At 59.8% G+C, this 21,983-nt stretch overlaps 9 protein-coding genes across 10 annotated transcripts; 6 read left to right on the forward strand and 3 right to left on the reverse strand.

The window, feature by feature from the left end:
• The first annotated feature begins 28 nt into the window (after positions 1-28).
• GGTG_00096 (hypothetical protein) lies at positions 29-1,192 on the forward strand. Its single transcript, XM_009217836.1, has 2 exons — positions 29-490; positions 586-1,192. Exons 1-2 carry the CDS (start codon positions 146-148, stop codon positions 673-675), a joined length of 435 nt encoding a protein of 144 aa, XP_009216100.1. The 5' UTR covers positions 29-145; the 3' UTR covers positions 676-1,192.
• Positions 1,193-1,847: 655 nt separating this feature from the next.
• On the forward strand, positions 1,848-3,604 carry GGTG_00097 (hypothetical protein). Its single transcript, XM_009217837.1, has 3 exons — positions 1,848-2,216; positions 2,290-2,625; positions 2,726-3,604. The coding sequence occupies exons 1-3, from the start codon at positions 2,008-2,010 to the stop codon at positions 3,063-3,065; spliced, it is 885 nt and encodes a 294-aa protein (XP_009216101.1). The 5' UTR covers positions 1,848-2,007; the 3' UTR covers positions 3,066-3,604.
• Positions 3,605-4,483: 879 nt separating this feature from the next.
• GGTG_00098 (hypothetical protein) lies at positions 4,484-5,709 on the forward strand. Its single transcript, XM_009217838.1, has 3 exons — positions 4,484-4,937; positions 5,021-5,244; positions 5,310-5,709. The coding sequence occupies exons 1-3, from the start codon at positions 4,610-4,612 to the stop codon at positions 5,424-5,426; spliced, it is 669 nt and encodes a 222-aa protein (XP_009216102.1). The 5' UTR covers positions 4,484-4,609; the 3' UTR covers positions 5,427-5,709.
• A 195-nt stretch (positions 5,710-5,904) lies between these two features.
• Positions 5,905-8,518, forward strand: GGTG_00099 (hypothetical protein). Its single transcript, XM_009217839.1, has 3 exons — positions 5,905-7,018; positions 7,126-7,291; positions 7,396-8,518. Exons 1-3 carry the CDS (start codon positions 6,730-6,732, stop codon positions 8,237-8,239), a joined length of 1,299 nt encoding a protein of 432 aa, XP_009216103.1. The 5' UTR covers positions 5,905-6,729; the 3' UTR covers positions 8,240-8,518.
• Positions 8,407-10,582, reverse strand: GGTG_00100 (kynurenine 3-monooxygenase). Its single transcript, XM_009217840.1, has 3 exons — positions 10,269-10,582; positions 9,967-10,184; positions 8,407-9,880 (listed from the first exon to the last, which is right to left on the reverse strand). The coding sequence occupies exons 1-3, from the start codon at positions 10,378-10,380 to the stop codon at positions 8,633-8,635; spliced, it is 1,578 nt and encodes a 525-aa protein (XP_009216104.1). The 5' UTR covers positions 10,381-10,582; the 3' UTR covers positions 8,407-8,632.
• A 570-nt stretch (positions 10,583-11,152) lies between these two features.
• Positions 11,153-13,202, forward strand: GGTG_00101 (methionine aminopeptidase 1). The gene is made up of 5 exons (XM_009217841.1): positions 11,153-11,429; positions 11,499-11,532; positions 11,584-11,900; positions 11,982-12,528; positions 12,595-13,202. Exons 1-5 carry the CDS (start codon positions 11,286-11,288, stop codon positions 12,729-12,731), a joined length of 1,179 nt encoding a protein of 392 aa, XP_009216105.1. The 5' UTR covers positions 11,153-11,285; the 3' UTR covers positions 12,732-13,202.
• Positions 13,201-15,799, reverse strand: GGTG_00102 (hypothetical protein; the record flags this gene model as incomplete). The annotated part of the gene is made up of 2 exons (XM_009217842.1): positions 13,201-15,322; positions 15,426-15,799. 2 exons carry the CDS (start codon positions 15,797-15,799, stop codon positions 13,201-13,203), a joined length of 2,496 nt encoding a protein of 831 aa, XP_009216106.1.
• Positions 15,800-16,799: 1,000 nt separating this feature from the next.
• GGTG_00103 (hypothetical protein) lies at positions 16,800-17,593 on the reverse strand (the record flags this gene model as incomplete). Its single annotated transcript, XM_009217843.1, has 3 exons — positions 16,800-17,138; positions 17,262-17,315; positions 17,495-17,593. 3 exons carry the CDS (start codon positions 17,591-17,593, stop codon positions 16,800-16,802), a joined length of 492 nt encoding a protein of 163 aa, XP_009216107.1.
• A 1,335-nt stretch (positions 17,594-18,928) lies between these two features.
• Positions 18,929-21,506, forward strand: GGTG_00104 (the record flags this gene model as incomplete). Of its 2 annotated transcripts, XM_009217845.1 has the most annotated exons (5): positions 18,929-18,950; positions 19,347-19,657; positions 19,725-20,218; positions 20,273-20,388; positions 20,454-21,469. In XM_009217845.1, exons 2-5 carry the CDS (start codon positions 19,652-19,654, stop codon positions 21,467-21,469), a joined length of 1,632 nt encoding a protein of 543 aa, XP_009216109.1. In that variant the 5' UTR covers positions 18,929-18,950; positions 19,347-19,651. The 2 variants fall into 2 exon arrangements, with proteins under 2 accessions (XP_009216109.1, XP_009216108.1); XM_009217844.1 differs by having other exon boundaries at positions 18,943-19,657; positions 20,454-21,506.
• Positions 21,507-21,983: the final 477 nt, after the last annotated feature.

The raw sequence follows: 21,983 nt of genomic DNA on the forward strand, positions 1-21,983 counted from the left end.
CAGCGGCATTCTCCTCCATCCGTTGCCAAAATTCCGCTTTTGCCCGCCATTGAGCTCCTCCGAAGCCTCGGTCAGCAGACCAGACGCGGCGGCCGGAAACAGCTCGAAGAAGGCCCCCTCCTATACCGAAATCGCGAAGCCGACAATGGCCAACCTAGCGATCCTCTCCCGCGCCGCGAGAGGCTCGTCCCTGGCCGCCTCGATGCGCGGCCTCTCGGTCGCGACGCCCGCGATCAAGCCGCGGCAGCAGCAGCAGCAGCAGCACGCCTTCCACCAGACGAGATCACTTTCGCGATCGATATTCGGCTCGACGCCCACCGCGCGCGCGCTCCTGGCCAGCAGGAGGACGTGCGGAGGGGCCCTGCCGGTGGCCGGCGCGCGGCCGACCGCCGTCGCGGCCACCGGGGCGACGGCGACGGCGGCGGTGCAACAGCAGGCGAGGGGGATGAAGCTACGCAGCGCCATCACAAAGCGGTGCGAGCACTGCAAGGTCAGCTGCCGCCCTATCTACCACTCTCCATGTGTGTTTGGGTGTGTGGGGGGTGACGAATACACTGACTCTGTTTCTGTTTCTGTTGTTTGCAGGTCGTACGACGGAAGCGTGGAAAACGGCACCGAGGATGGCTCTACGTCATCTGCAGCGCGAACCCCAGGCACAAGCAGCGGCAGAGCTGAGTTGAAAGGGAGGAGACGCATGCAGATACAATAAGAAGAAAATCTACGCAGCCAGGTGCCATCTGAAGAGAGCCTCTGGATCCGGGTGGACGGGATGTACGATAAGGGACATTTACATGGGCCACGTTGTAGCAAGCAACGGGCGGCTGGGATGGACAGCTCTCGGACAAGGGTGTCGTATTACTCTTGTCGCTCCGGCACAAGCCGACGTGCCTGGGCGGTTGGTTAGGGCTTTCCATGGTGGAGGATGGCCTTGTATATCACACTACAGATTTGTGCAGATACCCGCCGAGCACAACCCACGAGTTGCCGTTCATGCCGCTTGATTAACAGAGCGCTCTATGCTCCCCAGCGTTGCCCGGCCCATCTGTATTAGATGCTGGATTTGACCCTATGGGAAAGATTCAAGCCCAGTCAATAAGCTTGCCTCGGCGTACAGGCCAAAGGCCGTGTTGTTTGCGTGACCACCCTTGTTGGCACATGAAGAGTGGATGTGCAGATGACGAAAACTGACCGGATCAGTGACATGTTTGTTGCTCTCAAACTCGTCTCGAAAATATTTAAGCGTCTCCGTCCTGGTTTTTGTGTCTTGTATTTTGCTCGCGGTTCTGACGAAGCTGCGGTAGAGAGCCAGGACTTTTGACCGGCGAATAAACTGACGCCAGTGATCCGGTTAGCCCATCCACTCATCCCATATATTTTTATACGCACGCCCACACATACCCCATGCGGCTCAACTGGTAGTGGCGCATGCATCCCCCGCTAGGGGTCTGCTGCATGGGTAGCAGGGGGGCTTGGGAGATATACCTGCTCTAGGTCCAGCGTCTGACCAAGTCGAGGGGAGTTTCTTGGTCTGGGAGGTGCTGAGGCATAGTGTCTGAGATTCTGGGGGCAGTATGACTGCCTCAGGAGAAGGCGGGCTGGCATTGTCGCCATTGTTGCGGCGCTTGAGTTGCTGCCCGTGGGTGATTATTCTATAAATCCTTCAATCCGACGATGTAGTTTTTGAGGGAGCCTGTGAGCGCCTGTGTATCTGATTGAAAGCGGGATTGGGGCTTGGTGGTACTCAATCCTAGCCTGTGGTGGAGGCCACATCGTTCTTCTCCACTCCAGTAGGCCAGACTCCAAACATCCGCCGAGATTCGCTGCCCTGGCTTCAGACTGCACCGGGGAAAGCCCAATGACCAATAAGGGGTACATTTTACGATGTATCGATATTGACAGCTTCAAGACTAGAGCATGCTCGCATTTCGGGCTTCTCTACCGTCAAAGAACGAGCCACTTCATATCCTCCTGGTCCGAAATTCAGCTTGACTCAAATACACGCAAATAATGAAGTTGGTTCTGCGTGACCAAGAAACCTTTATCTGTCCCCAAAGCGCCAGCTCAAGGGTTGCTGTTAACCTGCGCCAGTACATCTTATTTGGACCAGTGTCGTCGGTAAAGATGATATCACGAAAGAGACGCAGCGAGCCGTGCGCCATCGAGGTGGCCAATGGCAAGAACGATAACGAGTTTCTCAAAGACTACATACAAAAAACGTAGGTCGCCGGACAGGCCTTTCACATTCACGAGCGAGGCTTTGTCAGGTCCTGACTTCCCCGGCTTCTGCAGTGGGGGACCGGCAGAGTGGGCTTCGACCTGGAGGCATCCTTCGAGCGGCAAAGACTACGAGGTCAGTCCGACACGGTCGGCGCTCATGTCAGCCACCGACCTCACCGCGTGTCTGGGCATGGTCGAGCTCACGAGCGGGGAGGACTACCACAACTCGTCGGTCGGGTGGGACCGCGACGCGAAGCTGGCCGAGATGAAGTCGCCGGACCTCCGCTACATACTCGTCAGGGACGCCGCGGGGGTCATCGCGGCCTTCACCTCGCTCATGCCGACGTACGAGGAGGGGCAGCCGGTGGTGTATTGCTACGAGATACACCTGCTCGACCAAGTCCGCAGGTGTGTTGTGTGTGTGACGTTGGTTGTTGGAGCCCCCTCTTGATGTTGTTGTTGTCGACCAACCCCAACTGACACGGGAAAACCAACTGGCTCTATCTAGGACCGGGCTCGGAAAGCTGCTCATGGGCTATCTGCTCAACGCGGCGGCCAACATGCCGCCGGTTGACAAGGTGATGCTCTCGTGCTTCGCGGCCAACACGGGGGCTAGAACCTTTTACAACAAGATGGGGTTCGAAATAGACGAATTATCACCACAGCCCAGGAGGCTGCGCGGGGGGCGGACCCGGGAGCCGGATTATTTGATCTTGAGCTGCGCCATCGGGCGAAGTCTGCGGGACCAACAACAGGCGCAGCAGCTCGCCGCAGCCTCGCGCAACCGCTCGGTCGCGGGACTCGGGAGCAAGGATGGGGGCTCCAGCTTGGGCAAGGGTGCCGAATAGGCGACGACGGGGTGGACCGGGTCGCCAGGGGGGGGGAGGACAAACTGACGGGATCCACGCGCGCGCGGACGAGCTCGGCACGGGGGTCTGTGCAGTTACCACCAAGAAGCTGTGATTTCCAGACCAGGCCAGAAAGCTGTCGGCTCCAAACACAAAAAAAGCGACCCTAGGATCTGGAATAGAAACCAGATGTGCCAGACTGGTGGTCCATGCTTCTTCTTTCTTGTCACATGGGAAGCGTGGAATGCGACGGCGTCGAGGATGACGTTGGCGGAGGGATGCGGAGAGTTTGCACAAATATCTATCTGATGGCGATTGCACATGGTATCGTTATTTCCGTCATGTGAGGATTTTCCATGCCGTCGGCCTGCACATCCAAAGGCATGGAAGAGGTCTTCTCCGGTCAGCCCTAAAAAGAAACAGCGCAATGAATGCATCTGCCACTTAAAAAGGGGCGAAGGAAGCTGCGCCTTGGCGGGGAGGCTTCTGATTTGCTTCTCGCATTGGGACCCTGGACCGAGACCCATCATTGGTGTCCGAGGCAGCAACCAGTGCCGTGCTTGGAGGGTCTAGGCTGACGGGCTGGAAGAGGCGACGCTAGCATCACTGGAATCTTGGCAATACCCGGGCATCAGACGAGGAAAGATGCAAGAAACAAAGCACCAGCCGAAAAAAAAAATCAAGACCGCAAAATGCTTTTCCCCACCCAAACTCTATAGCAAAAAATATCACAACAAACTCAATCAATTCAATTGCAACATACCAAAGCACCATCATACGCCCAAAACATCTCGGATTTTTTCGCCAACAATAAAAAGCGAAGGCAAAATGACTGCCCATTAATTTGCATATAAGTTATAGTTGTTGGCTATTTCTTTTGGTGGTGTTGATTGACTTGGCAACGGGAGCCCCTTTTTTGCGGTCTTGATTTTTTTTTTCGGCTGGTGCAAAGCAAATGGAACAAAAAAAATACAGAAACCCGCAGCGCAAATCCACACAGATTCGGCTACCTACGTGTCATTGCCTCATCAAGCAAATGTCTGCTTTCCCTCCATGTTACCTCGACGGGGGTTGAACTCGAGCTCAGCCTCCAGCCCAAGACAGTGGGGGGAATCATGCCCAAAGCAAGGCCGCCCACCATTGATTGGCACACATACGGGAAGCTAACCTCCTCCTCTGCGGTCACACAGGTGGGAAGGTCTGACGCCTCGCATTAGGCCATTCACGGCTGCCGACCCTCCCCCTTGCACCCCATCAGATCAGCTCGCTAGGCACCCTAGTTTGTTATGGGGGCACGGCTGCCGGGCCACCTCCAAGCTCACGCCTGTTGGCCCCCGTCTTAAATTAAAGCCCCCTCGGTCGCAGTCAGACATTCGGTTCTCACGGCATTGCAACCTGCGCTCCTTTGTTTCACGGCCCCATCCCAGGTGTTTCTTTTCTTACCACCTTAATTGACTCGCCCACCCCGAGTTTGGAGATATTCTTGGTTCGAATCCATCTTATAATAACCTACTTCTCCCCGGGCCACCGGCAGAGCTTCCAACATGGACCACCAGCAACAGCCACAGTACCACCAGCAGCAGTACCAGCAGCAGCCGCAGCAACAACAGCAGTTCGCTCCGCAGCAGCAATACGTTGATCCAAACCAGCAGTACCATCAACAGCAGCAGTACCAGCCGCCGCCGCAGCAGCAGCAGCTACATCATCAGCCAACAATGGACCCCAACCAGCAGCAGCAGCAGCAGCAGTACCAGGCCCAGCCGCAGATGATGATGGCTGCCCCTCCTCCCCAGGACCAGGAGTGGAACGCCAGCTTCATGTCATGCTCGCCCTGCGACGGCTGTCTGCTGGCGACGTGCCTGCCGTGTATCCGTAAGTCTAGCTGGAATTGCCAACTACTGGCAGCACCACGAGGCCCCTCCTCTCGGCCGAGACTGACACGTAAAACGCAATAGTGGTGGGCAAGACGTCGGAGCGCATGGCCGACCCCTCGCTGTCGAGGTACGAGGTCTTCAACCCGGAGTGCCTGATCATGGGCGGAATCACCTGGATCGGCCTGGGCTTCGTCTACGCCATGATCAAGCGCGTCGAGGTCCGCGAGAGGTTCGGCATCAAGGGCAGCGGCTTCGGCGACTGCTGCGCTGCCTACTGGTGCCCGTGCTGCGTCGTGCTCCAAAACGTAAGTTCCTGCGCGCTTTCCCTGTGTCACGTCACTCTTGCTAACAAGACCCTCGCCGAAAACAGGACAACGAGGTCAGGTCTCGTGTTGGCGAGCCCGGGGTCCCCGTCCCCGTCGCACAGGGCTACCAACAGAACCCTGGAATGGGGATGCCCTCGCCGCCGCCCCCCGGCAAGAACTGATTGGCCAAGACATTGTTCTGCATTGTCGACGCCGTCATCTTTTTATCCTTTAATTGTTTAGATTTTGTGATACCATTGAACCGTCGGGGCTAGCTGCACCCGCACCAGCACCCAGGGGCTGGGTTTCTTTTTTTGTTGTTTTGTATCACCCAGAACGACATGGCTTGAGATATCTAGTTTACAGCTACAATATAATGGTGTTGGGAACAAAGACCTACAAGAAACCTTGGGCATTCTTCTCCAGCTCGACCGTTCGAACGTGTCCCAGATGAGCCGAAAGCTGCAACGAGCACGCGTTTGCTACCATGCTCACGGATCTGGATACGACGTGACGCGAGACACGGGGTCCTGCACTACTTTGCTGTTCCCAATTTATCTCTCTCACGGCTGCAACCACACCTGAAGGCGGAGTGGGGCCGACGAGGTGCGGCTGAGAGTGCCGAGGATCAAATCATGCCGCAGCCCACAACACCAACTGCTTCGCCCTCGTGCCCCTCTCTCGTTTTCGCCTGGTGATTCCTGCATAGGAAGTGCCAGGTCTCTCACCATCCTGCTGTGCCTCACCTCGAGGCAAAGCGGCCTGAATTCCATGCTCCTCCCTTGGTTGCCCGCCCCTTCGTCTCGACGTAATCGATCGACCCGTCGATGACAGGGGGCCAATAGTGGTCCTCGCTCTTTCCAACGGGCAGATGCACAAGCTCCGCCTAACCCAAACGCCGCGCCGGCGTATTTTCTGTCGTGTTTGTGCGTCCTGCGTCTTGGGGCAAGGCGTTTTTTTTTCTTTCTTTGCTTTTCCCCCTCTTCTGCACATCTTCTCCAGATCTGCACTTGGCGTGTGCTCCCGGGGCCAATGAAGGAGGGCCGGGCGACTTGCACCTTACCGGAATCGTGGCAAGCCCATGGGAGAGCTAGCAGGTATCCAAGGCCTGGGATTCGCTGCTAGCTCATGCGCCCGCCCATTTTTGGCCCACGAGCTGAAATGAGAGATGGCACAAGCGCCACACCGTTCTTCGGGCTGCTGCTGCCCGCCCGCCCTGGCAGGACGGCGTGATCATACAGCCGGGTGTCTTTTTTTGCCTGGGAGCTGAGAGGACAAGATGCTGTGGCGTGCCCACCCACAGGTCCCCAGAATCGTAGGTGGCTGCCGCCGTCGCTTTGGGCTCTTTCTTTTCCGAGTTTTTGGGAATCCCATCCCTGGGCGGTGCTTTTTTTTTTCTGTTGCAAAGCAAGGCTGCCCCGTCGCTCGCCTAGCTCTCACTACCCAGACATCCCCCCTTCGAGTGCCATACCGCCACGATCGATAATGGCACGGAACTGCGCCGTCAGCCTCCTCGCGGCGGGCAGGATGCTCCTGCTGTTGGGGGCCGCGCCCGTCGCGTCCGCCTTCTCGCCCAGGATGGAGTACCGAGGTCGGGAGTGGACGCCGGCGAAGCCGACGCGCCTGGCGTCGGTAACGCTCGCGGGGGTGGGCGATGTGTCGCCGGCCCCGACGGAGGCGCCCAGGCACGGCGGCGACTTTGGCGGAGTTGAGTTGTTCAAGAGGGACTATACCATGGGCTCCGACACGTGTGGTTTCGCGGCTCAGTACAAGTGTGCGTTCCAACGTCCAATCTCCGCCCCTGGCACCGTCATCATCGCCTCTCGTCGGCGACGAATATCTCGGCAATGAGCTGACCGGAGGAGCTAACGGTGAAAACAGCGGAGCCATGGACGTGTTTCCGCGTCGACGCCTCATGCGTTTCCTTCTCGACCGCCATGGGCTGCTGCAACGGAAAAGAGCCGGACTGCCACAGCACGATATTGATGTCGTGCCGTGACTACACGAGCGGCGTCTCTGCCAGTTGCGGCACCGGAACACTATGCTGGTAACAGAGCCCCTTTTCCCCTTGCCCTCGTGTCGGCGGCATTCCAACTCGTCCCTCGCACGCCGTATGCAACTGACAACCCGCCTTTCCTCTCCCCTTCACAGCGCGAGCGCCTCGCCGTCTTGCTTCACGTGGCAGTACTCGACCACCAACTCGGCCGGCCAGGCTGGCAGCACCTACTCCATCTTCAACTGCTACGTCTCGGGCGGCACCGGCACGCTGCTCTCGACCCCGCCCGCCCTGCGCCTCTCGGGCACGTCGTCGGTCAAGACCGAGAGCACCCGGCTCAACCCGCCAGACACGACCCCCACCACCACCGGCGGCGGCGGCGGCGGCGGCGGCGGTTCGGGCTCCTCGCAGACGTCGCCCCCGGCCCCGGCACCAAACTCCAATTCGGCCAGCAACAACATCGGCGTCATCGTCGGCGGCGCGGTCGGCGGCGCCGCGATCCTCGCCGGCGTCATCGTCGCCGTCTTCTGGCTGGTGATGCGCAACAAGCGCGAGAAGGCAGCCGCAGCAGCAGCGGCAGGAAACGGCGGTCCAGGCACGGCGGCAGGCGGCGGCGGCGGGGTGGCCGGGTTCGCGGGCGGCGGCGCCTACCCGCCGTCGGGGGTGTCGCCGGGCCAGACGACCGTGTCGCCCGTCACGGCGGTCGGGTCGCCGCACATGAGCCAGAACGGCTACTTTGCCGTCCCGCAGCAGGGGCAGTACCCCGGCCCCGACGGGCGGTACCCTAGCTACTACGAGCCCGCGAAGCAGCAGCCCAGTCCCGTCCACAGCGACCCGCGTTATAGCGTGATGCAGCCTCAGCACACCGGCAACTCGATGGGTGGCGGCGGCGGTGGGCAGTGGCATGCGCCTGCCGGCAGTCCGCAGCAGGCGCCGCCGATGGAGCTGGCGACCACGAATCCTGTCGGATCGACGGGGAACCGTGCTGAGCTTCTGTGATGAGGGGTTTGTGGAGGTGCTGCTTTTGTCTGCCTGATGCCGAAGCCGGATCGAGACCGGATCGCGGCTGATATGTTTCTACGGCCGCCTGGTGTTAAATAATACGTTGTGTTGGAAAATGCTCGGGCTTTCTGCATTATAGAGTCTTGGTTGGGTGAACGTGGAACTCTGGATAACCATTCACTGTATTTGTGTTTTAGCGTTGTGGTTGCTGTGATAGTTCTGCTTCTGTCTGGGTTTAGGACAATATAGGTACTTTCTAGCGTTACCGTCCCCGTGTCCGTCATCGAGATACATTGCATATTCGAAAAGAGTTGATGAAACACGACATTATACAGAGCCTTGGTTGGCAAACGTCAACCCGAGCCGAAACAAAGACCACAACCAAAAGGCCTACCCCCTCCCCATAATCAGCGAGACCCAAGAGGCCAGCACGACGGCGGCGCGCCGCAGCGCCCGCCGCCTGCTCAGCAGGACCCAGACCGCCGCGGCCACGGCGGGCGAGGCGAGCAGGGCGCGGGCGATGAGCTCGCCCTGGCGGTCGGTGCGGCGGACGACGTCCGAGTAGCGCTCGTTGCCGAACGAGACGCGGGCGTAGCGCGTCTGCCAGCCGAGCGAGGGCAGGTGGGCCGACAGCAGCTCCTCGAGGCGCTTGCGCAGGCGGTAGGCGGGCGACAGGACCGACGACCGCATCTCGACGTAGTTGTGCAGCGCCAGGTCATTGATGACGTGCGCGTCGGGCGCCCGCACCGCCGTGTACTCGGCCAGCGCCTGCGCGCGGTGGTGGCGGTCGCGGTCCTGCCGTGTCGAGTCGTCGTCGTCGTCGTCGTCGTCGGTGTCGTTGCCCTTGCCCGGCCCGCGCGCAATCTCGGCGTGCTTGTCGAGGACGGAAAAGAGTATGCGGACGTCCTCGAGCCCGGCGTTCATGCCCTGCCCGTAAAAGGGCACCATGGCGTGGGCGGCGTCGCCGACGATGACGGCCGACGACGAGTGGTGGTAGGGCGAGCACTTGATGCTGATGAGGGGCAGGTGCGGGTTCACCTTGAAGGACGCCACGAGGTCGTCGGATGGGATCAGGCCCGTGACGCCCGGGAAGTGCCGGTCGAAGAAGGCGGGCAGCCCGTCGGGCGAGGCCTCGAGCGCGGCGAACTCGGCGCTCGGCATAAAGAGCGTGCAGGTGAAGGAGCCGTCGGCGCTCGGGATGGCGATGAACATGAAGTCGCGGCCGGGCCAGATGTGCAGGTGGTCGGGCGAGATGGCGAACCGGGAGGGCTTTGGGTCCCCGTCCCCGTCCCCGTCGGCGCCCGCGCCCGCGCCCGCCTCCCTCGGCCTGATCTGGAACTCGCACCAGAGCGTGTCAATGTACTCCTGGGTGTAGTCCATGCGCGCAAACTTCATCAGGTGGTACCGCGCCGCCGAGTGGGCGCCGTCGGCCCCGATCATGAGGTCATAGTCGATCTCGAACTCCCGCGCGCGCCCCGTCGTCTCCTTGCCGCCTCCCTGGACCTCGAACCAGGCCTTGCGGCGCTGGAAGTCGGCCCCGGTCAGCTTGTGGTTGAAGAGGATCTTGACATTGTCCATCTCCTCCAGCTTGTCCAACAGACCCTTGTTCAGGCCGGCACGGTCAATGGCAAAGATGGTCTACGCCAGCCATGTTTGTTGTTTGTTTCTATTAGCAGTGATGCGTGCCACGTGATACATGCCGTATGGCCACCCTGTTGACCTACCCTGCCATGAATGTCGTAGTCCTGAGACGCCTCGGTCAGCTCACCCGATGGTCGCTTGCCGTGGATCATCCTGCCGCGCATGGGAATGGTGGCGGCAAGGACTTCCTCGAGCAGGCGAGGCTGGCCAGCATGGCGTAGAGCGTTGATGCCCCTCTCGGACAGGGCGAGGTTGATGGATCTGGTAAAGTTGAGGGGAGTTGTGGATGGATCTCGGAGGTCTTGAGGTGTTGCCAGTTAGTTTAACATGGTGTCGCGTGCTGAATTGAATTGAATTGATTGGCGTGCTGAGGCTCGCGTCTCACCATCTCGTAACTCGTAAATCTCCACCTCGTGGCCCCTTTGCGCGGCGTACAGCGCAGCCAGTGACCCGACAGGGCCGGCACCGACTACGACGACCTTTTGCTTGGACCCCATGCCGCACAGATCTGGAGGCTTTACAGAATTTTACAGACGGAGTGGTTCGCGGTGCCAGTCCGAGAATAACAATCCGAGAACAACTGTGTAGTATGGCACGCTGAAGAAAAATTGGCCAGGTTTAACTCTCACACATCATGCTCAGAAAGGTTCTTTAGACAGACATATGTACTCTTGGCGGGTTTTGCCGCCCCCTCCCAGGACATGGGAAAAATGTCTCAAGGTCGCGGAGCCGAGAGGTGACAGCTCGGATGACAGGCAAAAAGTACCTTTGAGCCGCGGATAGTGCCGGACACAGTCTGGTTTGGTGGGCCCGCAGCTGTTCGCTTTGAAGGAGCTGGGGTGCTGCGAGTTTGGGTCAAAGCTGTTTTCTGATTCACGATTGTGCTGTTATGGGCACTACTCTGCCCGGTCATGAGGCGCCCAAGAAGAAGCCAGCACAAAGCAGCACAGTCGCCCGACATGGCGGCGGCATGGAAAAGCCGCTGGCAACCAAAGCAACAAGATCAGTACTGTTGTGTTTGTACCCATTCAGCCATTCTAGCATCAAGCTCAGCGGTCTCGCCCAGACAGAGCGGGTGCCAGTGGAGAACTGCAAGGCTATTGCCAGAGCTCAGACCCCGCCCATTGGCCGCCTTCCAGGGGTAGGCCCGCGGGTGGGAAGGAGGGGTGGCGCCACCCGTACAGCCTACCATTTGTCACATTCGTTTTTTTTCTGCTGGATTTTATTTTGACAACAGGGCGTACGCACGGACAACCACGGCTGGGCGCATCGGATTTCCTCTCCCGCTTCTAGCGCATTGTTCTGCACCTTTTTATTCAGCCTCGGGGACCACACAAGGCAGCAACCCCTCGGCCCTCTTCCTTGCTTTTCCAACGCCACTCTCCCACGCCAGCCGCCCACGATGGCCTCAGAGCCCCCCTCTAAGCGCAAGTGCCTCAGCGCCGACTGCGAGAACGATGCCGGCTCCCTCCAGTGCCCGACCTGCCTGAAGCTCGGCATCAAGGATAGCTTCTTCTGCTCGCAGGACTGCTTCAAGAAGAACTGGGTACGGCCGACACCCTGCCCCTGGGGCTTGTCTTGGTTGGAGCCCTGCTAACCACCAAGGACCGGGCAGGGCACGCACAAGGCGATGCACAAGCAAGAAAACAGTATTTTGAGCCACCTCTTCCCTCCAAAGGTCGTGTCTAAGCCTGATCCAGAAACCGGTCACCACAACCCGTTCCCGGCCTTCAACTACACGGGCCCTCTGCGCCCTGTCTACCCCCTGTCGGAGCGCCGCAAGGTTCCCGCCTCGATCCCCCACCCCGACTATGCCGCCGACGGCATCCCCAAGCAAGGCCGCTCCCTCGGCCGGTCAAACAAGATCGAGCTCCTCGACGCCAAGGCCCAGGATGGTATGCGCAAGGTCTGCCGGCTGGCCCGCGAGGTCCTCGACATCGCCGCCGCCGCCATCCGCCCCGGCATCACTACCGACGACATCGACAAGATCGTCCATGAGGCCTGTGTTGAGCGAAATGTGCGCAGACCCCGGCTTGCGTATGCGCCGTCGCCGTGTTGTGGGCGTAATCTAACAGTGCGCGTCGACGCCCATATCTAGTCGTACCCCTCGCCGCTGAACTACAACTACTTCCCCAAATCGGTCTGCACGTCCCTGAACGAGGTTATTTGCCACGGCATCCCGGACCAGCGCCCGCTAGTTGACGGCGACATTATAAACCTGGACGTGACCCTCTACCACGAGGGCTTCCACGGCGATCTGAACGAGACCTATTATGTGGGCGACAAGGCCCTGGCCGATCCCGACTCGGTCCGCGTCGTCGAGGCCGCGCGCGAGTGTCTGGAAGAGGCCATCAAGCTGGTCAAGCCCGGCACTCTGTTCCGCGAGTTTGGAAACGCCATCGAGAAGCACGCAAAGTCCAAGGGCTGCAGCGTCATCCGCACCTATGTCGGCCACGGCATCAACGCCATCTTCCACTGTCCGCCCAACATCCCCCACTATGCCAAGAACAAGGCCGTGGGCGAGTGCAAGCCCGGCATGACGTTTACCATTGAGCCCATGATTGCTCTCGGGAAGTACCGCGATGTCACCTGGCCGGACAACTGGACGAGCACCACTATTGATGGCAAACGGACTGCCCAGTTTGGTAAGTGATGAGCCTTGGATATTTGTTGGAGCGTCAAGACCCGTGCTAACATGGCCTCTTACACAGAGCACACCCTTCTTGTTACCGAGACGGGAGTCGAGATCCTGACCGCCAGGAAAGCGGACTCCCCCGGCGGCCCGGTGCCGATGCCAACCCCGGCCGCAGAACCGGAGGCGGCGGATGCTAATGAAACCAAAGCATAGAAGTAAAATGAAGACCATGTCAATTCTCTGAGTAAAGGACACTAGTAATGTTGGTTGTGTTGGTGCCTGGGGAGCGAAAGACTAATTCTCTTAGCTTTTGTGTTCATGGCGGCTAATAACAGGCTATTTGCTGAGAATCTTGACCGTCCAGAACACAGCGAGAGGCGAGGTTCGGCTTGCTTCATCTACCGGACTGCATTGGAAGATAATGAGTCTATGCTCGACGTCTTGTCTGGCGTTCGTTTCACCTTTTCGATATACGAGCGCAGATTGCAAAGATAGCTCTACGCATATAGACATGCCCGCATAATATCTAAGTGTGAGGAGGGGAAAGAAAGTCATGAACGACTTCCAGTCTCATCTACACAACAGGGAGGTCTTTTCAAGGGAGGTCTTTTCACTGTGTGGAGAGCAAAACCAACACGGTAGGGGTATGAAGAGCGTTTTAGGGGCTAGTATCTCGGTCTAGCTAGTCGCTGCCGCGCCCTTGGCCTCGGGATGACCCTCCCCGCCCGGTCTCGGCTACGTGGACAGCACTGCCGCCCGCATACGACCACAATCCCAGCTCGTCCGGCTCGAGGCGCATGCTGCAGACATCCTTGGATTGGCCAAAGACGACGACGTCGGTCGTCCGGCCCTCGCGGTAGCTGATGCGGGCCATATTGACGGTGCGGCGCGACGGGTCCGTCTCGTCGAAGTTTGACGGCACGAAGCGGACGCCCGAGTGGGCCGTCGTGGTCAGCGTGTTGGGCAGGTCCTCCTTTACGGGCACGTGGTGCATGCCCAGGTTCAGCCACAGCACCACGTCCTCCTGGACCAGGGCCTCGTCGTCGGCGGCGAAGCGCGAGAAGTCGACGAGCGGGTCGGCCACGTCCTGGTTGTTGGACGCGTGCGACAGCCACGGCTCCGCGTCCTTGTGCCTCGTGACGTGCAGGTCGTGCTCGGCCCAGCGCGCCGCGTTCTTCAGGACGGGGGACCCGCGGACGGTGAGCCGCGCCGTCGGCCCGCTGCGCACGACGCGGTACCCGCGCGCCTCGCCCCCGCGGACGTCGCCGCGGTTGACGACGCGCACCTGCGTCGCGCCCTCGGCGTCCCAGTCCAGCCGCCCTTGGGCCTCGCTGGCCACGACGGTCCGCTCGAGCCGCATGGTGCTGCGCGACAGCCCGCCCGGCCAGGGGTACGACACGACGGCGGGCGCGGTGCGGACCAGCTCGACCGTGTTGGCGGCCCCGGCCACGTCAAAGTCGGCCTTGAAGGCGATGACGTGGTCGTGCATGGAGCCGCTGAGGTTGTCGCGCAGGGCGTAGCCGTGGCTGCTGTCGTCGTTTTGGTTGTTCTTGCCGCCGCTGCGGTGCGCGCCCTGCACGAAGCCCGAGGCGCGCACGTCGACGGCCACCTCGCCGCTCAGGGTGAAGGTGTAGGAGACGGTGTAGTCGTAGTTGGCCACGGTGGCGACCTGGCGCACGACAAAGTACGTGTTGCGCGTCACCGACACGGTGTCGTCGGTGCTGTGCCGCTGCAGCGCGTGGTCGGCCGCGGCCTCGAACAGGGCGACGGCGCGGCGCCGGGGCGCCAGCCCTTCGTACTCGTACGATGTCATGTCTAGGTACGTGGCGTACGCGGGGGCGTCGAACCCGACCACCATCTCGCTCGCGTACCGCCCGAAGCCGTAGCTGTTGTCCAGGTATGCGGTCCCGGCCTGGACCGGGTCGTTGCCGGCGTAGTGCGACAGCGCCTCCTGCAGCCCGAGCTCCCACAGCACGCGCTCGCCGCCGAACCGCACGTCGTGCAGCGACACGCCCGTGTCGCCGCAAAAGCCCAGGTGGAAGCTGAAGCCCATCCACTCGACGTAGCGCTCGCCCGGGTCGAGCGAGAAGCGCGACCCGCCGGGAGCCGCCAGCACGGGCGGTCGCCTGTCGTCCAGCGGCATGGCCCCGGGCCCTGGCCGGTGGTCGGTCCGGGCCCAGTCGCCCTCGACGTTGACGCCGAGCTTCTCGAACCCGGGGCTCCAGTAGGCGGCCCTGAAGGCCGCGGTGCTGTTGTAGAAGACGCCGCCGTACAGCCAGCCCTCGAGCCGCCACGCGCCCGGGTCGCGGCCCGTCACGTCGGTCAGGAGGAAGATGCCCGTCGGCAGCAGCGTCTGGGCGTCGCTGTAGTCGGTCGGCAGGTTCCAGAGCGTGTCCCAGCGGCGCACGCGGCCGTCGTCCTCCTGCCACAGCGGATCGATCCCCCAGATCTCGAGCGTGTCGTTGCGCCGCCCCAGCAGCGTCCCGTTGAGGAGGTCGCGCGTCACGTCGGCGATGTCGCGCGTGTGCCGGTACAGCCACCGCTCGTGCAGGCTCTCGCCCGCGTCCGCCTCCAGGTTCCGGACCCGCCCGCCCGAGGCCTTGGTGAAGGGGTAGGCGAGCGGCGACCACGACGTCGTGGCTAGGTCTATGGGCAGCGGCCCGACGAGCAGCTCGGCGATGACGGGGTTTTCTGTCGCGCGCTGGTCCAGCGTCACGCGCGCGTACTTTGGCGGCGCCGGGCCGTTTCCGTCCATGTAGGCCAGCGCGTCGGTCTTGTTGGGCCGCATGACCTCGACCGATATGCTTTGCGCAGACGCAGCGGGCAGCCCACGTTAGGCCCCGTATATACTCCCTCACCTGCTTCGTGGTGGCCGTGGCGTGCCCTTTTTATACAAAAAAGACTTACATGGTGTTGTCCCAGTCGCCGGCGTCCTCGGCGCGCGTGAGGTTCAGCCCCCGCTGCCGGAAGAGCCAGTCGACCACGGACCCGACCTCCTGCTCGCTCAGCTGCGCCCAGAGGTTGCGTTTGGGTGCCTTGATGCTAGCCGGCGGGCTCGGCGCGCAGGTGCCTTCCTGCCGGGGCTCGTGGCGGGCGTGATCTCCGGATCCGGATCCGGCCCTGGCGTGCGGTCTGGGAGCGCCGCGACGGAGTCTTCTTCCGTGGTAACCCGTGTGCCGTCGTCCGCCCGAGGGACGTGCATGCGCCCCCTGGATCAGCAGGCATGCCAAGATGGCGAACACCAGCCATCTGGAGAGCCTGGGGTTCTTGGTGCGATGCATGGTGAAACTCGATGGCAGAAGCAAAGCAACGGCCCAGGGCAAAGATATTTCGCCATTCTAGGCTGACAAATGGCCAGCCTTTATATACATCCACCTTTTCCTGCTCGTGTCTTTCCCACCCAGGACACAGCCGGAAATGGGTTTTGTTGCACTGTCGGGTTCGTCTCTCTTTAGGCTTCTGGCTATTAGCTCATTTCTCATTTGGATGATTTGTCGATCTGTACGTGTAATTTCTTAGACAGTCGAGGGGGTCGTGAAGACCAGCGATGTAACACGCCATCAGATCACAGCCGGGAAGGGGTTTGGCCGCCAGTTTGTCGGTTGCGGGAGTGGTCGCCCGCGGCAGCTTTTATCGGAAAAGGGGCCTTGGCAGAGGGACAGAGCCAAAGTTCAAAGTTCAACGTCTGCAGCTCCCCTTGGCCGCTAGCAAAGACAATGCATCCTGGCCATCGGGTAAACGGGAGACAAACACCCGTCACCGTCGAGCTTCCAATTCCGGGAATGCGGTAGATGCAATGCAAGTCCATGTCCCGCGCTGTGGGGCCCCGATAGTAGCGCATCCACAAGCAGTGCTGCCGAGCCCTCACCTTCGCCGTCGGCTCGCTGGGCGGGGAAGCATGCATCGGACTATCACTAAGAAAGACCATTACCGGGAAAAGCTCCCTTGCTGCCTTGGTCTAGAGCTCTACGGTCTTTCCTCCAGGAGCAGACCTGAGTAAATATTGGACCCATGCGATGCGGTAACCCACCTGGGCCAGTGAGGATGAGGTTGCTTCTGGAGGGGCTACGGAATACATACATCCTTTTATATGTGCTGCAGCGAACTGGATGGCAACCACCGGAGCAGCAAGCTATGTGGGTTGTAATTGGCCAAGGTGTGCCGTGACCACCACATTGGCCGTGGTGGCGTTCCCGAATATATACGACATGGTGGAAGCATAGCCTTGTAGCAGTAAATAATGATGGAGGAAATGGGAGTGTTAGCAAGCTGAACAAGACTTCAAATCAATCCCAAGCGTCGCAGAAACGATTCCTCCTCAATGACCTGCGCGCATTCGTCGCTTGGCGGCGCAGAGCCTGTGACCAGCTGAAAGATGCCCATCTTTGAGACGATGAAGTCGTCCAAAGACGACGAGAGCTCCGGCCCGACATTTTCAATGTCTTTGACGGTAGCATTCTGCTTTTCTTGATGGACTTCATTGATGTACCTTTGGAGGGCTTCGCTGACAGGCATCCCCCGGTCCTCGGCTTTGTTGCGGATATGGGTGTCCGCCTGGGAGCGTATGACGACGTATGGCTGTCCGCGGAAGTGGCATACCGCAAGAATGTTCAAATCGGACTTGGTTTTGAAATGGAAATTTCAGCATGAACTAATCGAGCAAAAATTATGCCTCGCCACGGTATTATACACCTAGATGAAGGTACATGAATGGGAATCTCCGTGGTAATGAGTGTGACGTACCTCGGTTAGGGTGTTGTTGTGGACCAACACTATCGTGTCGAAAGCGTACAACTTCTGATTGAGGTAGCACATTCAGGCGGTGAACTGTGCCGTGCCTGCCCACGGTTCCCTACTAGGGCAATATTCCTGCAATTTGGTCGGTAACCGACCTCGGCCCTTGCCTTGGAGCTCATGTCCTCGTCGATGTTGGGATTTGGCGGGATGCCACTGTTTGCCCGCTGTCGTTAGCATACACCAAAGCCGCAGAATGGAAGCATCCACAAAAAGTATACTTGCAGCTCACGCAGCCTCTTCTCCTTCTTTTCTCTTCGTTCAGCCGCTTCTCTGGCCATTCTCTTCTCCCTGGCCACCCGTGCCTGCCAGGATGCCTCTGCTCGAGCTTCCGAAGCTCGCGAGGCCTCGTAACTGGCGAAAATCGACGATATGACGGTCTTGGTGATGAACAAACCCACCGATTCCTTGAGGCCTAGGTTCCCTCCCTGAATGATGCTTGATGTCTCGTAATGGGGGACGGGGTTGTTTCTTGGGCTCGGGGTTTCGAACGAAACACGGGGGATATTTATGCACCTTGTGTGTTGCTTGGGAAGGCAAGGTCGTATGGGTCGCGTTGGAACGCGAGGTTAAACTGGCCGAGGGCTCGTCTCTGTTTTTTTGAGAGTCCGGGGAGTTTCTGGAGCCCTGGGAGTCTCGATCACCCGTGATAGGATCTTCCTCCCTGGTGTGATCGAACAAGGGGTGTTCTTGGCTGATGATGAAGGCGGAGGAAGGGCTGACGATTGGGCTCAAATCCAGGTATTCTAACCCACGGGTCGAGCAACCTTCCTCGAAGGGCCGCAGCGATAGTCTAGAACTAGGAAGCCAGGCCGTGGGGTGGATGCATGTCAAAAGGGGCGTGGGGTCATGTTCACATAAGGTCTTCTTGGGGACGATGAACGGACAGCACGGCGGTTCGCTGTAGGCTTCGCGTTAATTGAGGAGGACCGTGAATGGAAGGCCCCTCACGGCGCAATATAGGTACAAGGAAAGCAATGTTTGTATAAAATACTTTCTGCGTAGGCTGCCACTAACCAGAGTATCTCGATAAACATCCAAAGTACCTCATGGGGGTGTGTGTTCAGAGTAATGTGTTATTTATTGCCTGGTAATCATCGTGCGCCAATAGGATAAAGAGATAAAAGTGAGGCAACGAACCGGATGCCAGCATGTTAACCCTAAAGGATTGTTGGTGATGTTATATTTTGACGAGCCTTCCCTCAAGTCCATGTAGATAGCCACTGCCAGTGCCTCTGCCAGCAATGCAGAAGCGGGGTGTCGGTACCGTAGCCTCGGGCGTTTTGGTTGGTCGTGCTTAGCATAAGCTTCCGACTTTGCTACACGTGCAACCGGTGCGGAGAGAGGGGGTGGTCGAGGCCAGGGCACGTTTTAACACGACCACCCCGACGAAAAGAAATCCGAGCATCAAAAAGGAATTCCACACCTAAATTATCACTCGAAAGAATTGGCGAACTCGGATGGCTTTCTCCCGTTGAGTCCATGGCGCAACGTTACCCCCTGCTTGGCAGCGCTTCCGTTGCAGATACTGTTGGCTTTAGTCGTAGTTGATATACCGCTAAGACTGACCAGACAGGAAGGTTACGTTGTACCGCCCACGCAAACAGGCATGAGATAAAAGCGACAGACGACGACAGGGTACGTTTTGATTTTCTATGGATCGTCTCCATATCCAATGCCATGGTGATGTGGGGGTATGCAGACAGGGCAGGCCTTGGGGCTTCCGAGACGGTATAATAGTACAAGACCGTCACCGCTCGCCATGTCTGCATCGGGGTCACGAGCCCAAGACGGAACAAGGGGCGAGGCCAGCTTCCGCGATGCGCGCCAACGGCATCTTGAAATTGGCCACCGCCATCTCGGCCGCCTGCGCGGCCGTATCCCCCGGCATCCCGACCGTGCCCTTTGAGCGCGACGGTTCCGCGATCCTGGACTTCTCGAGCCTGGGCTCCATCGTGGTGGACGAGGCCCACGCCGCCTCCAGGGACACGCGGGGGCTGACGCTGATCCCGCCCACGCTGCGGGAATTTGCAGAGACGTTCGCGGGCGATGTGGGCTCGGTGCTCGGGCAAAACATCCCGGTCGTGACGGGCACGGCCGCGGCACCGGGGGCCATCTTCCTGACGCTCGGGGACGCGTGGGACTACCTCGACGTCGCCGGGCGGGAGACCTCGGAGGGCTACACGCTAGAGACGACTACCGATGGCCTCATAGTCAGGGGGGCGAGTCCCCTTGGGGTCTGGTGGGGGACCAGGACGGTCCTCCAGCAGGCTATCATTGGGAACGGATCGCTGCCTCTGGGCCGCGCCGTGGATAGTCCTGGCTGGGAGAGCCGAGGGATGATGGTAAGTGGCCTCACCTCGACCAAAAGGCTGGTCCTGCATCCTCTCTCAGGACTGACACGAGACGAAGCTCGACGTCGCACGACACTATTACCCGGCCGATTTCCTGATCGAGATGTGCGCGTACATGTCGTTCTGGAAGCAAAACACCTTCCACCTGCACCTGTCGGACAACCTCTGGAACAACGCGCGCATCTACTCGTTCGAGCGCCAGATGGAGCTCTACGCCGCCTTCCGGCTCGATTCCGACGACCCGGCCGTGCGGGGGCTCAACCGCCGCGGGAACGAGTCCTACAGCCGGGAGGCCTTTGACGAGATCCAGACCAGGTGCGCCGCGAGGGGCGTCACTGTCGTGCCCGAGATCGAGGCCCCGGGGCACGCGCTCGTCATCTCGCAGTGGAAGCCCGAGATCGGCATGTCTTCCGACTACAGCCTACTCAACATATCGCACCCGGACACCATCCCGACCGTCAAGACCATCTGGCGCGCGTTCCTGCCCTGGTTCCAGAGCAAGGTGGTGTCCATCGGCGCGGACGAGTATAGAGACGAGACGTTGTCTCCTGCGTAAGTGGACGAAGCCTCGTATCGCGTGTGAGCGTTTGCTGAATTCAGTCGTAGAGCCCTCGCTGAGGAGTATACTCGGTTTGCCGACGAGTTGAACGACTTTATCGTCAGCGAGTCGGGAAAGAAGGTCAGGCTATGGGGCACTTTTGGCCCAGCCGTAGCTGGTAAATGTTAGTTGAACCGTCTATCTGAGGCCTGAGCGTTGCTAACGGTCAACTATTGCCTGTTTGACAAGTCAACACGTCTGTCTCGGTGCAGCATTGGGCTCCCTGGGAGGGAAACCCTGTCTTCGACTGGATAAAGAACGGATACGGCGTTATGAACTCGGGCGACCGAGTATACATAGTCGGCAAATGGTCCCAGTCGTATCCCCAAGAGCTCAACCAGGAGTTCATCTTCCACGGATCGCCGGATGGCAGTGCTTTCGCGCCCAACATTTTCGATCCGAACAACGCGACCAACAACTCGCCACGGGACGAGTCCAAGATCGAGGGCCACATAGCACCCCTGTGGAACGATTATGGACCGAACGCCACCACGGTCCTGGAGGCGTACTGGTCCTGGAGGGACGGCCTCCCGGCGCTGGCGGACAAGCAGTGGGGTGGCGCACTGACAGAGACCGAGTACCCGGCCCTGTTCGCGAAGCTGCAGCCTCTCGTGCCGGACCAGAACCTCGAGCGCAGGGTCCCGTCCAAGGGGCAGACCATCCTGCAGTACGACTTCGCCACGGGGCAGGGCTACGGGGGCGAAATCAAGGACACGTCCGGCAACGACTACCACGCGGCCACGACGTGCGCGAGCACCGAAGAGGGCGTCGTCCTGACGCCGTCGTGCAGCGTCAGGACGCCACTTTCCTCCAAGGGGCGCAACTACACGCTCTCCTTCTCAGTCAAGCCGGCGTCGGGCGCCAAGGGGCCCGTTTTCACCGGCCGCGACAGCGCGCTTTGGTCCGGCAACGGCACCGTCGATGCCGTCATGCTCTTCTCGGGCGGGAACGTGTACGCGCTCAACTACACCTTCCCCGTCGGGCAGTGGACAAACGCCAGCCTGGTCGGCAAGGGCACGCGCACGTATCTGCAGGTCGAGGGCGAGGGCGCGGCGGCGTCGCCCATGGAGTTTTTGACCATTATCGGCTGGAACGGCGAGCGCTTTGTGTGGGAGCGCATGGCCGTCGAGGCGCCGTTGCAGACCATTGGCGGCGGCGGATTTGAGGGCATTATTGGGAGCATGAAGCTGGCGGATGGGGCATAAAAGGGTGGGGGAGATATAGCAGGTGGTAGTAAACAACCGTATTGTTGTCTGACATTTTGTCGAATTCTAAAGATCGCTCGTGTTACCCAAGAGCCGATTGACGAAAAGAGGCATGTGCCGTCGGGATCAGATCAGGGGAGAATTAATTCAGCACTGAGGTAGAGCATTGACTGAGGGGCGACCAAGCTTCGAACTCCTCTGCGCCGCCAATTAGGAGTGGTCAGACTGTGGTGGGGTATCGGCGCAAGCAGCACAAGCAGCAAAGGCCCGCGCAGTGGCCCAGCCACCCGAAAGCTTGGACCACCCGCGAGCAGGCAAGATTTGTGCGGGAGGGAGCCGCTTTCATCATTCTCTTGCTCTGCTTGCTCAGTTGCTCAGGCCAACTTCGCCCAAACCACCCCTAGCGCCGCCCTCAGTCGAGGACAGATATTTCCCCACCCTCTACGGTCCATACTTGCGATCCCATTATCGAGTCCCGCGTCGGGCTGCCGAGACCTGCTCCCGCTGTGCATCA

This window comes from Gaeumannomyces tritici (assembly GCF_000145635.1).
Source record: "Gaeumannomyces tritici R3-111a-1 unplaced genomic scaffold supercont2.1, whole genome shotgun sequence".
Lineage (NCBI taxonomy): Eukaryota > Fungi > Ascomycota > Sordariomycetes > Magnaporthales > Magnaporthaceae > Gaeumannomyces > Gaeumannomyces tritici.